General features: G+C 43.6%; 1 protein-coding gene across 2 annotated transcripts; it reads right to left on the reverse strand.

Annotated features, from left to right (window-relative positions):
- Positions 1-55: 55 nt before the first annotated feature.
- LOC133416013 (cytochrome P450 27C1) lies at positions 56-7,184 on the reverse strand. Of its 2 annotated transcripts, XM_061702632.1 has the most exons (10): positions 6,805-7,184; positions 5,455-5,645; positions 5,045-5,244; positions 4,705-4,914; positions 3,894-4,057; positions 1,808-1,974; positions 1,574-1,652; positions 1,186-1,389; positions 933-1,052; positions 56-550 (listed from the first exon to the last, which is right to left on the reverse strand). In XM_061702632.1, the coding sequence occupies exons 1-9, from the start codon at positions 7,087-7,089 to the stop codon at positions 933-935; spliced, it is 1,620 nt and encodes a 539-aa protein (XP_061558616.1). In that variant the 5' UTR covers positions 7,090-7,184; the 3' UTR covers positions 56-550. The 2 variants fall into 2 exon arrangements, with proteins under 2 accessions (XP_061558616.1, XP_061558606.1); XM_061702622.1 differs by having other exon boundaries at positions 56-1,052.
- Positions 7,185-16,425: the final 9,241 nt, after the last annotated feature.

Genomic DNA, 16,425 nt, shown 5'->3' on the forward strand with positions numbered 1-16,425 from the left:
TTTCAAATCATAATTAGATTTAATTAGATAATTAGATTTATGCTTTCCAGTTTTACTGAAACTACAGTAAGGACAGTAAGAAAAATACCAATGAGCAGATGATTACAAATAAATAAAACGGTTCTACTTTCCTCCATGCAAATCTGTATGAATCTCAATCCCTTCCTTTGTTACATGCTTTACCTCTAAAAACATAAAATTATGCATTCATTAAAAACAATTATCTTTTGTTGATACAGTGAATACAAAAACATAAACCTCCTACAATTTATTTGGTTCACAGTTGTGACTCTTACAAATAACTCCCATCTATTAATCAATTAGATAACTGTCTCTTTTTCATATACAGTACATAAATACATTACAGTACACTGATTAAACTTTTTTTGAATGTAAAAAGAATTAAAAGTTATAGGTACTTGGTTAAAAAAATGTAGTTTGGAACACAGTCAGCAAAATAAGACAATTACATACATTGCTTATGAAAACAGTCAATTTTTGATATATTCACTGTTTACCATCAAGTCATCGTGAAAGCCTTTGTCAAACCCTGCAAGAAAACGGTATACAGTATGTGAAAACATGTACTCAAATGTATAACATACAACAGCGGTTTTTCAAGGGTACAATGTGATTATGTAGGTTACAGTTAATTTTGCACTCATTTTTGTTTTTAACAGGTAACAGGATAAATGACACGAGTCGCATCTCTAACAAACTGAAATGGTTTGATTTAAATGGGAAAAACATAAAAACAGCTACACTATTTGACTTTATATTATTGGTCCAGTATGCTGTGTGTCCTTCATTTGTTGCCCGAGTACAACATCAGTACAAAACATTGGATGACGTGTGGAAATCAGTCTTTATAGGAAAAAAACAAAACATGAAAAATGTACAGTACAGTAGACATTACAGAGACAAATTTTCACCTAATTTTTTCTGTCAATGAACTGCAGATGGATTGAGCTTGCAGGGCAGAGAAGGCCATGGGTTTTGGCCTTCACATCAGCCGTGATAGGAGACGTGCCAATGTTAAACCTTTGGATGAGCTGAAGAACAAGATAAGGGTGAGTAGTATGCACATTGGCATTAATGAAAATACTGTATATCTGCAGAATGTAGCACGGTGTTTGAATACAATATGTGCATATTTGTGTTGCCAACAGTGGGTTTATTTCTTACCCTGGTCAGAACTAGATGCATTTCTAACTCAGCTATTCTCCTGCCAATGCAGCTCCTGATACCATAGCCAAAGGGAATGGAGCCAAAGTTGTCAACGCGGTCTGAGGAATCTTTCCTTATCCAACGATCTGGTCGGAAGTCTAAAGCATCAGAAAAGTTCTCCTCGTCCAAGGAAGTTGAGTAGTGACACAGAGCCAACTGAGTCTAGAAAAGTGAGGGGAAGAAAGATACTGAGAACAACTGGACTGCATTCATCTGACAAAGATGGATGAGTAATGCAGGATCACATTACAACTGGTCATACTGTGAAAAAAATAATGACTAATTTTTCCTCTAGCCCATGCTCACCCTACAAGACACACATGTATAATGTCCACACGAGTCTTACCCCTTTTGGGATGTAGTATCCGCCCACCACCAAGTCATCCTGGGTAATCCGTCCGTTGCCTGGGAGAACTGGAAAAAGCCTGCTCTCAGGGAGTAGCACACAAAGACTGCTATTCAGCACCATAGATTTATGCTTTTACAATAGGACAGAAAGATAATCCTAACACACATTTAATTATGTGTAGGATGTGACTACAAAATTTTGTCTGAGTTGTTTGTAGCATGCAATGTGCACCTGAGAGTCTCTTTGACCAGGCCCCTGATAAGAGGCAGGCGAGGTATGTCTTCAGCCACGGCGACAGCTCGAGGGCCCAAAGTCCTCACCACCTCCATATATATTTGCTCTTGGATTTGAGGGTGCCGTGCTAACAGGTAGCTGGCCCATGACAGTGTGAAGGATGTCTGGAAAAATATGGAAGAGCTCATTGCATTATTTTATTTATTTTTTTATTTTTTGGGTGAACTGTGGTAGCTTAGTCAATTAAATTTGTTAGACAGGTTTTGAAAACAGTGACTGAAGTGCAAGCTGATATAAGAGTTTCTATCATGTTGCGTAAGTGTTCCAAAACAGTGAGGGGCTTTTGAGTGGGAGGTGGGATGGGGGTGGGGTTCTTTTTTTCCACGTGCTCCGCAGACACCAGCTGCACTCCTGTCCTTTAGCCATTTTGTCATTAATCAGCATATACCTTAATTAGATGTGCTAAATCTAGCCACACTTTTTGTTCCATTGCTGGAATATAAATAGTCATGAATTAAACACAGAAATACCGTCACACACAGACTAAATATTTTCTCTGATACAACCCCCCACCGTCATTTATATTGCCTCACTGCTCATAATGGTAAGTTTTCGCAGAGAGAAGTAAGTTTACTCTCATGTATGTGTTATCTTCCCATACTTCCCGTACAGTTTGCTCTGGTTTACCCACTCAAATCTGACTTCCTCTTCCTGCCTTTCCATCCAGGCTTCTTGTGACTTTCCCACCCAAGTATTTCATGACGCATGTGGATTAGTCACTATGAATAGACACTGGAGATCAGTATGGATCACTGCCTGACAATGGACAAACAAACCTCTATCCAGGCTATTCTTTTCACTTGGGCACCTTCCAGACACCAGCCTACAGTATGGCCCTTCCAATATGTCCTCTATCCCCTCAAACCCCTCCCTTTAGCACCCTTGCTCCTAATCAAGGCCAGCTGGGAAAGACGCTGGCAACACCTCCGACAAAGACTAAGGGGAATCATATGACAAAGCTCCCACAATCTTTCATTTTCTTGCATCCATCATACATCCGGGTCATCTTTACTCCCCTACAATGAAAAAATGGTTCTTTGATTCAAAGAGAATCTGGCCTACCCGGTTCCCACTAACCCAACTCACCTTTGCCCAGTCTGTGCCATAACTCTAGCTGTGGCTAACATGTCTTGACAGCTCCTGTGTTCGCTAAGTAAAGGCACAGCACAGCTAAATCCACCCCCTACCAGCACATGGCCGTTGCAACAAGTTCAACAAAAACACACACCCTTTTATCCGGGGGCCCCCAGATGAGCACAAAACACTCTGGACCCAGAATTCTTAAAAATCCAACAGCACCCCTAACAAATTAGGTAGGAGCTGTGCACATTCCAATTCTTACGCCAAATATGGATGACACTGTTGAAACTAGATTACTCAAATGGGTATTATGGCATAGTCCAGAATCTTTTCCCCAAATAATAATTTGTGACATAAATATATTGGTGTGTAATTAGCTGGAAACTCTTTAAAAAAAAAAAAAAAGAAAGAAAGAAAAAAAAATTACATGCTGGACTCAGATCTGATGAATATTTGCCATGGCTCATTGCTTTGCTTCATCACAGTGATTTTCAGGCAATACATCATTTGTTCTAACAAATAATGGTAAAAAAAAATTAATAACAAGAATTACCTAATATGATTATGAACTGTATCACTTCAAGTGCTATCTAATAGTGGCCTCATGTGGAAACAGATTGAGTCAAAACACAGATGTCTTCAGGGGAAAACAGACAAAATCCCCCCGTAGATCAAAGAGACACAAAACAATCACAAGAAACCAAATCAGAGTGAGAACAAGTTTGTCAGAGGGGGTTCTGTGGAACACCCCCATCGCCACCATTGACAACTGTGACCTGACGCTGGGACAGCTACATAGATGTTCTGCCAGAAATGCCACCCTTGAAATTTAACACTGACTCAGTTACTCACACACACACACAATTCCTTCATCTGCTACTAAAACACACATGAGCGAGTGCGCCACTACATTGCTGGAGTGCGCAGAGCACCTATCACACACCGTGTCAACCCCTGCAAGTAGCATCTCTGTTGCATTGGCATAGATTTCCTCCATGCTCATCTCCTTCGTGACGAGCATGTGTGTGAGCAGTCCTCCCTTCACCTCCTCTCCTCGCTCCAACTGGGCCTTGATCTCACCAAGCCTCTTATCAATGTGAATAACACCTGGGAGCAGAGAAGGTGGGATGAATAGAGAGGGGCGGTGGGGCAACAAGAGAAGGTAAGTAGAGGGACAGTAGTGAAAGAAAGAAAAGAAACAGGAGAGAGAAGGTTATGTAACAAACAGAATCCATACTCCCACAAACTCATTCTGTCAGGAATTTCACTTCACTTTCACAATCACCAATTTTACATATGAACATCTGGCAGTATGCATCCTCTTACGGGTGTCAAACCCAATTTTGTCACGGGACACTCAAGCTGTGATGACTGTAAAAATTCTATACAAGTACAGTATAATCGCCTCATCATATCTTTACATTAATTTAAATGCTTTCAATATCTTAATGTTAATACAAGTGAAGACACTTTGGTACAGATTTGACTGAGAAACATGAAGTAGACACACATGATTTGCTTTAGCGGGCTCCATAAAATGATGCGGCGGGCCAGATCTGGCCCCCGGGCCTCAGGATTGACACCAGTCCTCTAAATAGAAATGTTTTATCATCTTAAAGGTGAGCCTTTTAAAAATAATCTCGGATTGTACTGCATGTTTGTAGTTACCTGAATATACGATACTATTGCATGTATGCAGCGAAATGTACTGTGCTTGCCTGTGCTTCCAATGTTACAAGACGTCAATGACTTACTGAATTTGAAAAGGCCATCCCAGGAGAAGCAGAACTCCTCCCAGGGTTTGGGGATGATGGGCCGCAACCACTTGGGGATGGCTCCAGCGTACATGGTGGTCTTGAAGGAACTGAACATGAGGTGTAGTGCACTGATGTAGTTTTGAGTTTCTAGAGGAATCTCATTTTCCAAACAGCCTAAACGACACTCGTACAAAATGGCTGCTATTCCTGCAAAGACAAAAAAGAAATAAAAAACATTACAGACATTTCATATTGGTGGATATATTAACCAGATATAGTAACCAGACTAGCTAGCTATTTTCCCTCATCTCAAAACTCTGCATTCACTTTTACTAACCTTCCATGGCATATTTGAAGAAGAGGTCATTAATATTGACCACAGTTACTCCATCCATCTCCTGGCTGCGTACAATACAAACTCTCTTGATCAGGTCGTCTACCACTTTGTTAATATCATTGGAGAAGACTGCCACATCACGTGGGCGCATGATGAGCTGTCTAAGGACACTTCGCATTTTCAGCCAATGCTGTCCTTCCCTATAGAAAATAGTATTTTAATGCTTTGTGTTAATGACTTTCAGCCTATAGGGAGCAATTGGAAAATTGTAGGTAGAGATGGCAAATGGTTCAGAGACAAGTCTTCTGAAGATGAAAGTTAGACCCCAAATCCATGATTTTTCTGCTTAACCCAGTTATATACTGTACATAAGCTATTATCTCTGCCAGTTCAAGACCACAACTACTCACGCTGAGATGAGACCTGTTGAATGTCCCCTAATGTCTCTGTACTCTTTCCAGGACTCCATGTTGGCTCTTTGAGGGGCCACACCTTCAGCCCTGAGCACCTCAGCCACCAGATCACGACCAGCGATAGAGACCACCAGTTGAGGTCCAAAACGGGATTTGAAAATTTTTCCATACTTCTTGCTGTGCTCCATCTATGAAACATTAACAAGCATTAACAGATGCGGACAACGTATTCTTGTTTGGCCTTCTTTATTTAAAATGTGTTGGTTTTTTTTAAGCTATAATATCTATGTTGTAGCACTTGAGACCGATCTCAAGACAAGTCTCGAGACCACAATTTGAAGGTCTCGGTCTTGTCGCGGACAGGAACTCATTGGTTGTTTGGTAAGACACTATATGAGCGCTGTCGCGTTTTTTTTTTTTTTTTTTTAAACACTACTACTACAACACTATTTTTAACGTCATGATTTTTCGGTCCGGTACTGGTACCGGTGCTTGGTGCAACACTACTCTGCGGTGTGCAAATGCTATGACCTTAAAGTCACGGGGACCACGGCACACTGCAGCCGGCATCTCTAAAGAAAACAAAAACACATATTGAAAGCAACACCAGTGAATATAATTGGGTTTTTCTGGGACGAATATTCCTGGAAAGCGGTCATGGTTTAGTCATGATTTTTAAAATTCATTTTCAGGGTCTTGGTTTTCTCACGGTCTAAGCTTGTTTCGGTCTTGGCCTCGTCTCGGTCTCAGTCACAACATTCTCGAGTAAACTATACCATCACTTCGTCAGATTCACTTATTAATGACCTGCATCACCTTTCCATAATTTCATTCCTTAACTACTTTTCAAGAAAACATATGACATTCACCAATGTTAACAACACTCCACAGAGGTCATGTCATGCGCACATTTAGAAGTATCACTCATGATTGAGCATTCAATTTTTCTACCGCTGTAAATCCTTACAAATTTAAGATAAGTTGAATGAATACAGGTGGCCCATTGTGTTTATGTGAAAGCCGCAAGCTAATTGAGCCAACGCATAGAAGAAATGAGCAATGATGGGGTTAAATCAGTTACGTGAATCAAAACACAGAATAATGTTAAGCATGCTTTAAATGATAAGAATGTTAAAACAAAAATGTCAGCACATTTGTATAGTAACATACTATATAATGAGACGTGTTCTGATACTGTAAAAAAAATGGTAAGATAAGAATCTTTTTTTTTTTTTTTGTTTCCTCACTTTGTTTTGGAAAAATAACAATGCACTTTTACCAAACATTCTGAGCTATTTTACGCATAGGTGATACATTTTGAGCATAGTGGCTTATTGGCGCCTTTACCTGAATTTCATGAATTCTACTAAAACCGTCCCTCCAGAAGAACTCGACGAGGTTTGACGTGGTGCTGGGTCCGGGCATCTCTTTCAAACTCTTGACTCTTGTGGTTTTGGCTGCGAGCTGAGCCGCTGTGATGAGACCGGGAGACACGCTGTCTTCTTCTGCTGACGCTGGGATCCCAAAAGCCTCGCCGGCCGCCGACTTGTGCAAAACCCGCAGTGTGACCACCAAATGCTTATTCAGACGATTCTTCAGACAAACTGTCGTAAAATGATTCAGCACGGCCATTTTTGTGACTGTGTCCCGTGCGTAAAAGCGACGTTTACATGTGGCACGTGCTCGTCCCGTGTTGTACAGTAAAGTGAAGCTGCTGGGCTTGTGTTGTAGGTGACGCGCTTTTAAATGGTGCCTTGTACAACTTCAATGAAAGAAGAGGATTGGATGTTGGCTTCGGGAGACCTCTGTATACGGATGTGGGCGTATCCTTACACCCCCCTAAAGACTGCTGGGTTCATCCTTTCTTTGGGAAAAGGAGGGAGTATTACAACATGCCCCAAAAAAACGGTTACGTCACACCGATCAATCGGCATGTGTGTGCGTGTGCGTGTGCGTGTGTTTGTGTGTGGTGTGTGTGTGTGTGTGTGTGCGCCCTCACTCCTCAAGCACACGCAGCCGCGTATAAACAGAAAACCCTCACAAAGCCAAGAAACATGTTGGTTGTGTAAGTATATTTCGTAAAAAAAACACTCGTTACCTCTCGTGACTGCTGAATGGCTGTCTAGGGATGTGTTTCAAGCACTGCAAGACACTTGGAATTGGTTGTCTATAGTCATTTTGCTTTTACTTGGCTATTCAACTTGGACACTTGTGTTTCAGAGCCTAAGTCCTCATAGCGCTCATCACGCGGCACGGTGGAGGACTGGTTAGCACATCTGCCTCACAGTTCTGAGGACCGGGATTCAAATCCCGGGCCCGCCTGTGTGGAGTTTGCATGTTCTCCCCATGCCTGCATGGATTTTCTCTGGGCACGGTTTCCTCCCACATCCCAAAAACATGCATAGTAGGTTGATTGGAAACTCTTAATTGTCCTTAGGTATGAATGCGTGTGCGAATGGTTGTTTATTTATATGTGCCCTGCAATCGGCTGGTGACCAGTTCAGGGTGTACCCCGCCTCTCGCCCGAAAATGGCTGGGATAGGCTCCAGCACGCCCGCGACCCTGGTGAGGATAAAGCGGGACAGAAAATGGATGGATGGATGAGCTCATCACTGTATTTAATCTGCATGGTTATTTTATTTACACATTTCATTGAAATCAAGCACCAGTTCTTAACATAAACACTGGTCCTTAAGTGGCCATAAAAGTTGAATAGTGGTCATATTGTAATGTATGCTGTGTACCTTAGTTAGGTGATCCATCCTCTGTGTAAACGTGAATTAAAATCTACCTCTGCAACTCATTCGAAGCCAAGTGGCTTTAAGTGCTAGTAATGGAGACAGGACACAAAAACAGTATTCACAGAGAGCAGCACTGCTTGGTCTGCCAAAAACCGAATGGGCAAAAGTGGACACTTTCCCACAGTCACTTCTTTGGCACGCTGCACAATGCACGAGGCCTAGGCTAGAGATGTCATTCTTGATGTTCTATTGAAGAAAATTGTCTTGACTTTTAAAGAAAAAAGAAATATTTGAAGACAAACCTTAAACTCTCTTTCCACGTATTCCCACATGCCAAGTGAAAAAAAGAGAAAATAAAGTCTGCCTTTTGTCACCCAAAGGATTTAGCAATTTCAGCATTGAATGATTTTATACTTGACTGTATATAAAAAAAAAAGAAATATGCCAAACCTTGTAAGATGTTACCATACCTGTGAAATTCTGGTAGAAAGAGTATGAGGTGGATTTTTATTGATTAATTTGCAGTATCATTTTGTGATTTGATTTTTTTTTTTTTTTTACAGTATTTTACAAAATCAGGTTTGACTGTTGGGGGCACGGTGACCAAATGGTTAGCAGAGTTCTGAGAGCCCGGGTTCAAATCCGGCCTCACCTCTGTGGCGTTTGCATGTTCTCTCTGTGCCTACGTGGGTTTTCTCCAGGTACTCCAGCATGCCCATAACCCTACTGAGGATAAGCGGGATGGAAAATTGATGGATGAGGATTTCCACGCTATGTTGCAGAGGCGTGTCAACCAGGACAGCCCCACAACATCCATAGCCTTTAGGAACTCTGGGCGAATCTCATCCACCCCCGGGGTCTTGCCACAAAGGCGCTTTTTAACCACCTCAGTAACCTCAACCCCAGAGATAAGAGAGCCCTCCTCAGAAGCTTCTCTCTGCTTCCTCATGGGAATGCGTGTCGGTTGAATTGAGGAGGTCTTCAAAGTATTCTCTCTAGACTCACAATGTCTCGAGTCGAGGTCAGCAGGACTCCATCCCCACTATACAGTACACAGTGTTGATGGTGCACTGCTTCCCCCTGCCGAGACGCCGGATGGTGGACCAGAATTTCCTTGAAGCTGTCCAGAAGTCGATCTCCATGGCCTCACCGAACTCCTCCTATGCCTGAGTCTTTGCCTCAGCGAGCACCAAAGTTGCATTCTGCTTGGCCAGCCGGTATCCATCAGCTGCCTCAAGAGTCCCACAGGCCAAAAAGGCCCAATGGGGACTTCTTCTTCAGCTTGACAGCATCACTCACCGCTGCTGTCCACCAAAAGGTTCGGGGATTGCCGCCATGACAGGCACCGACCACTTTACGGTCACAGCTCTGATTGGCCGCCTCAGCAACAGAGGCACGGAACATGGTCCACTCGGACTCAATGTCCCCCGCATCCTCCGGGATGTGAGTGAAGTCTGCCGGAGGTGTGAGTTGAAACTCCTTCTGACAAGGGATTCTGACAGATTTTCCCAGCAGACCCTCACGATGACATGTGGCTGCAAGTCCGATGACACAACCACAAATTCGATCATCGAAGTGCGACCTGCCAAGTGTGTGTATGGACACCCTTATGCTTTAACATGGTGTTCGTTGTGGACAATCCATGATGAGCACAGAAGTCCAATAACAGAACACCGCTCAGGTTCTGATTGGGGGGTCCGTTCCTCCCAATCCCATGGGAAGGGGGACTCACGTTACCCTTCCGGGCTGTGACCGGCATGGCCCAATTGGTCCAGGCTCAGGCACCATACGCTCGCCTTCGAGGCCCAGCTCCAGGCCTGGCTCTGGTGACCCACGTCCGGGCAAGGAAAAATGTCCTCCTGTATTTTTAAACATCATAGGGACTTTGGAGCCTTGCCTTGTCTCGTCCGTCATCCTAGGACCTGTTTGCCATAGGTGACCCTGCCAGGGGCATAAAGCTCCAGACAATTTAGCTCATAGGATCATTGGGACACACAAACCCCTCCACCACGATAAGGTGACAGCTCAAGGAGGGGATATACTGTATATTATGCGTGCACATAACTACACGTTTGAGCTGAAAATATATAGATACTGTATATTCACAGCTCAAACGTGTAGTTATGTGCAAGCAGAAGAAACGACAATTTTTCCAGGTGGTTGAAATGGGATTGGATTGACAGTTAAGCAGGCCATGATTTCAGCGCATTCAGCGGACACTCCCGCTGCATTTGAAAAAAGAGAACGGTTGATTTTTCAAAATTTTTAAGCCTCATTAAATAGCCTACTTTAGCGATGTTATGAGACGGGCCGAGACTTTGAAGCATGTGTTAAGTAATGAAGGGAGCGTTTCTGCAAAGCAGGTATCTAGGCTTGCTTTGTTGAGGGGAGGCCCAAAATAATAGCGTCCAAAGCCTCGCTGCCCAGCTCTGCCATGTGACTGCGTCAGCAACTGGTTACCATTTTGCCAAATTCAATATACTGATAAGGGTAAACTGAATTTTGTCACAAAGGCCGCAACGTCATTGTTTGAATGGAACATGTAATTTATTGCTCTTCTGACATCCCTTTACCGTCATCCGAAGACAAACATTCTCAAATGGGATCCCCCAAGAGACATGAAGGCAGCGGTCACAATTTATGATGTGGAAATTGTCTTTTTTATTTTTTGTCTTGTTCAGCTGTTAGGTCAAGCAGAATGGAGGATCTGTATCCCTTTAATGCCGGAACAGTTTTACTGTGTCACAGTGGAGTTTTTAAGCTGCCGCCGTGGTTATTATAGTATATATATGTATGTATGTGTGTGTGTGTGTGTGTGTGTGTGTATATATATATATATATATATATATATATATATATATATATATATATAGTATTATAATGGATATATAGTATTATAATGGCTATTTCTTGAGAATCAGACTCAATCAGTCGAACAGAACAATGTTTCTACAGGGGCGTGAGAAAAGAAGACAAAAGACAAAGCACGAACTGTAAACAGGATGAGAAAAGTAAATGCTAATACTGTATATCTAAAACAATGACACATTAGATACAAGTGTTGTATGAGGCAGTAGTGCTACACCCTGAGAGGGAAGGTCAGGGCAAGATAGGACAGGACAAGGACAGGAGAGGAAGCATGCAGGACAAGGTTCGTGAACTAGGCTGTACAACTGAAGTGTGGTGGGAGTGGCTTTATAAATTATAAACACAACCCAAGCCAACCCCCACCACTATCCCACGCGCCCCGCCACCACGCCCCCACCCCCCTCCACCCCCAGGAGAGCAAGACCCCCCGTCCCTACCCAGCCCGAGGGTGGGACGGTGTCCCTTGTTTGTTGGAGAGGAGGGCGGATAGGAGTGCTCGACAAGGAAAGGTGGCGAACCCATGGAGCAGCCCCGGGGCATGAGAGGGGAGCCCCAACGTCAAGCAGCATCCAGCCCGGTAGGCCCGGCCTCAGGAACACCGCCATGAAGCTGGTGAGAACCCACCTCCCCCTGTTACTGTGACTGCCTGGTGCCCTACCCCATGTATCAGTGCCCCCTCCAAGTGGTGTGGTGCATTAAAATCAGGAGGCCAGTGAGTCGTGGGGTGTTAGGGCAGGGCTTCCAGGCACTGCTGCCAAACAGCCAAACCCCCTTCCCCCACACCAAAGACCCACCGCCCCCCAGAGATGCGTGTATGTGGTGCATTAAAACCAATGGGGATGTGTGTGTGATGCATTAAAATCCTGGGGGTCAGGCAGGGCGGAGGGGCAGGGCGCCCGGACCGGGAAACAGCACTGACGTACTGAAATCCGTTCCGACACCAGCACCCTCCCGACCCCATACTTGTCCCCAGGAACCCCTGGATATGTATGTGTGCCTAGAAGTGACTAGTGAGAAAAATATTTACAGTGAGTGGTGTAAGTGTGTGCTAGGTGGGTGATTAAGAGGCATGGCTCCTGCAGGTCGGGCCCATCAGGTGGGACAATTACAGACAAAGAGAGCCGCCCCACCCAGCCCCACAGCACCGACCCAGGGACTCCCCCCATATTCCAGCCAGCACCCACTACCCGCCCCTGAGTGTGGGAGGTGGACCCCCCCCCCCCCCAAACCAGGCAGGGATGAAAACTCCACAACAGGCCCCACAGCCCACAGGGGACCACCTGGCCCCCCCACTAAAAGAGGAGGAGGTGACCGCAGTGGGATGCAAGGAACGGAGAGAAGAGGAGGAGGCAGGCCCGAGGAGCGACACCAGTAGCCAGACCAAGGCGGGCGCCAGCTTGCACCTCCCGAGCACCCACATAACATGAGCAAGTCCACCATCAATGCTCTCCAGGAGGTCAATCCAATGGTCCCCCCGTGCCCCCTGAGATCGGGAACGAGTAAAAAAAAGTCCCGCCCCCACAGAGGCCGGAACCGCAAACACAGGGTCAAGAAAAGAAGATCCCCACTCCATGCATATGTCCTTTCACCATGTAAATCAGTCTAAAGCGTGAGAAGAAGAAAAAAAACACAAGTACATAAATGAATAATAAGAAATAAAGCAAATGACAAATAGAATAATAATAAAACAACAACAGCAACTTCGACAACAAAGAATACAGAAGTCAAAAGTTTACTTTTACACTTACAAAATAGTCTTGTTATTGTCAGATGGCACACTACCCTGGCAAAGGAATGAACAATCTAGATTTAGCATGTTGAGGAAGGGGGACCAGCGATCTACGTATATATGTAATTAATGTTTTCGTTCCGCTGATATTTTTTATAATGCAACATAATCTATGAAGAGATTTAGCCACTGATTAATAGCTTGTTTGTTTTTACAGTTTAATAGAATTGTTTTCTTAGCAGTAGCTAACACGATGAGTAATGATTGTGAATATTTAGGGTGATTGTGCTTAAATCACCAAGTATGCAGAATCTTTGAGAAAGTGTAATCCTGCAGTTCAAAATATAAGAGTTTCTGCGTAAGCGAAGACCAAAAGCATTGAATTAGAATCAGAATCATCTTTATTTTGCCAAGTATATCCCAAAAAAAACACACAAGGAATTTGTCTCCGGTAGTTCGAGCCACTCTAGTCCGACAACAGACAGTCAATTGACAGAGAACACTTTTGAGACATAAAGACATATATTAGCTGGAGAGAAGCCAATTTTATGCATAGTGTATTGAGTAAAGTGTGTTCTATGAAGCCTTTTGTATTGTGTAAGATGTAAATGTGTGTTTTTTGTCATTCTAAACGTATTGTTACATATCTGTATCCAGTAGCTACGGTCAGCGGACATGGAAAGGTCTTCTTCCTATTTGGTGATTGGTAAGTGCATTGATTTAGTGCATGAAATTAATTTATAAACTTTTGAGAGATTTATTTTACTTTGTGGAATAAGCGTAACTATTTGGTTAACAAACTCCAGCGGTTCAAGGGTGCTCTGGAGTGTTGGTATTCTTTTTTTTTTTATTGGTGCTTTTAATTTATTGTATTGAAAAAAAGTTTACGCCTGGTATTTGGAATTCTTGGAAGAGTTCATCACGCACCAAAAATATAATCGTTAAATAGTTGTTGAAGGTTGTCAATTCCATGTTCCCATGTGCTAAAATAAAGGGGTCTATTGTTAATTTCGAAATCTGGATTGTGCCAGATTGGGGAGAGCATACTGGGAGCTAATTGAGATCCTGTAGCTTCTAAACTTTTCCACCAAGCCGTTAAGGTGGATGCGATGATTGGGTTCTTGAAGCATTTATGGCATTTAAGACTTGTGGAAATAAATGGGAGATTTATGTTGTTGCAGTCTCTTTGTTCCAATTCTAGCCAAGAATGATGCTCCTCATTGTGATGCATCCATTTGATGAGGTATTGTAATTGGTTAGCTAAATAATAGTGTTTAAAGTTGGGAGCATTTAGGCCTCCCTCCTGTTTACTTTTCTGAAGAGTCGATAAACTAATTGTATTTTTCTTATTTTTTGAATAAAAATGTATTACGGCAGAAACCATTGAAACCATTTAAATGTGGGCTGAAATGGATTCATTGAGAATAAATAATTCATTTGAGGTAAGGTCTTAATTTTTATTGTGGCTATTCTTCCCAGTAGTGATATAGGCAAATTATTCCAGGGTCTTAAATCAGATTTTTTTACAAATTCCAGAAATGGTGCTGTCATTTAGATTGGTTAGCTCTGTGAGTTTTGGCGAAATATTAATACTTAAACACTTAGTATTTCCTATAGGAATGGGGTAATTTGGAATTTGATCTGTAGGATTCCATGAGTTTGCTGTTATTGGGACTACTGTTGATTTTGTCCAGTTGATCGAGTAATCTGATATTTGTGAAAATGGTTTAATGAGACTCGGTTTCCTGTAAATAAAGAAGAATATCAGCATACAGATTGATTTTGTGTTCTGTCACTGGCGACCAGAAACCTTTATTATTAGCATTCTGAGGTATAGTGGTAGAAAGAGGTTCGATGAAGATTGCAAATAGCAGTGGTGAGAGTGGACATCCTTGTCTGGTTCCTCTTTGTAAAGTAAAACTTTGTGATGTAATCCTATTTGTGGTGACTGTCGTTTTCGAGGAGTTGTATAATGTTGCTATCCAATGTATAAATGAGTCTCCAAAGCCACATTTGTGAAGGACTGCAAACAGGAAAGCCCAATTAACTTTATCGAAAGCTTTCTCTGCGTCCAGTGATGATTGCGTTTAGATTTTTATACTGTGACATGCTTATTAAATTTAATAGACGTCTGACATTATTCGTGGAACTTCTACCTTTAATGAAACCTGTCTGGTCATAGCGGATTATCGATGGGAGTATCTTTTCAAGACTCGCTGCTAGGGCTTTCAAGATAATCTTGATATCTACATTAATCAGTAATAAAGGCTGATAATTAGCCGGGAGAGAAGGGTCTTGACCTGACAATAATTTAATTGAAGCTGTGTTCTTATGGCTACTTCTTTGACCTTTATCGTTTATCTCCTTGACTGTTCTGAAAAATGGAGGCGCTAGTATTGGCCAGAAATGTTTAATTAATTCGACGGAGATTCCATCCGGGCATCTGGTTAGAGCATCTGCCTTACAGTTCTGAGGACCGGGGTTCAATCCCCGGCCCTGCCAGTGTGGAGTTTGCATGTTCTCCCCGTGCCTGCGTGGGTTTTCTCCGGGCACTCTGGTTTCCTCCCACATACCAAAAACATGCATGGTAGGTTCATTGAAGTCTCTAAATTGACCGTAGGTGTGAATGTGAGTGTGAATGGTTGTTTGTGTATGTGTACCCTGGCAACCAGTTCAGGGTGTGCACCGCCTGCTGCCTGAAGATTGCTGGGATAGGCTCCAGCACTCCCGCGACCCCTGTGAGGATAAGCGGCTCAGAAAATTGATGGATGGATGGACGGATGTACTTTGGAGGTAATTCTTTGAGCTGCCGAATATTTTGAAAGAAATAAAAATCTATTCTTGAGAAAGAACGGTGAACCGACAAGAAAAAGGGCATAGGTCGGTACACAGGCAGCCAATCCAAGAAAGGCAACAGTATCCAAGAACATGAGGCAAAGAGGCAAGGTTGATAATCGGAACAGGGTCAAAGTCTTACTGTGAGTCTGTGACAAGGAATGCTGGAACGTGACGACAAGGTACAACGAACTGGCAACGAGAGGGAATGAGACACGAGGTTAAATACAATAGGTAATTAGGGTGAACGAGGCACAGGTGGTGAAGATGCTCACAGGAGCAGGTGTGTGTGAAACAGGGAGGGGAAGACAAAACCCGGAACACACACACACGAGCCCCCCCCCCCCTTAACGGCTGGCCCCAGACGGCCCTGGGGCCCTTGGATGCGCAACGTGGAAGTCCCGAATGAGCGAATCATCCATGACTAAACGCAGACGGTACCCATGAAAGTTCCTCAGGCCCATAGCCCTCCCAGTCCACCAGATATTGAAACCCCCTCCCCCTCCGACGAGACAACAACAGCCGCTTCACAGTGAAGACAGGGCCCCCATCCACAAACCGGGGGGGAGGAGGGGGCCTGGAAGGCGGGACCAGAGGGGACTCCCGGGCTGGTTTGAGTAGGCTGACATGAAAAGCAGGGTGGACCCGCATCGACCTTGGGAGCCTCAGCTTCACGGTGACAGGGTTGATGATCTTTGTGATGGGGAAGGGCCCAACGAACCTGGGAGCGAGCTTCTTGGACTCCACCCGGAGTGGAATATGTTTGGTCGAGAGCCAAACTCGCTGACCCACTTT

Source organism: Phycodurus eques, chromosome 2 (assembly GCF_024500275.1).
Source record: "Phycodurus eques isolate BA_2022a chromosome 2, UOR_Pequ_1.1, whole genome shotgun sequence".
Classification (NCBI taxonomy): Eukaryota; Metazoa; Chordata; class Actinopteri; order Syngnathiformes; family Syngnathidae; genus Phycodurus; species Phycodurus eques.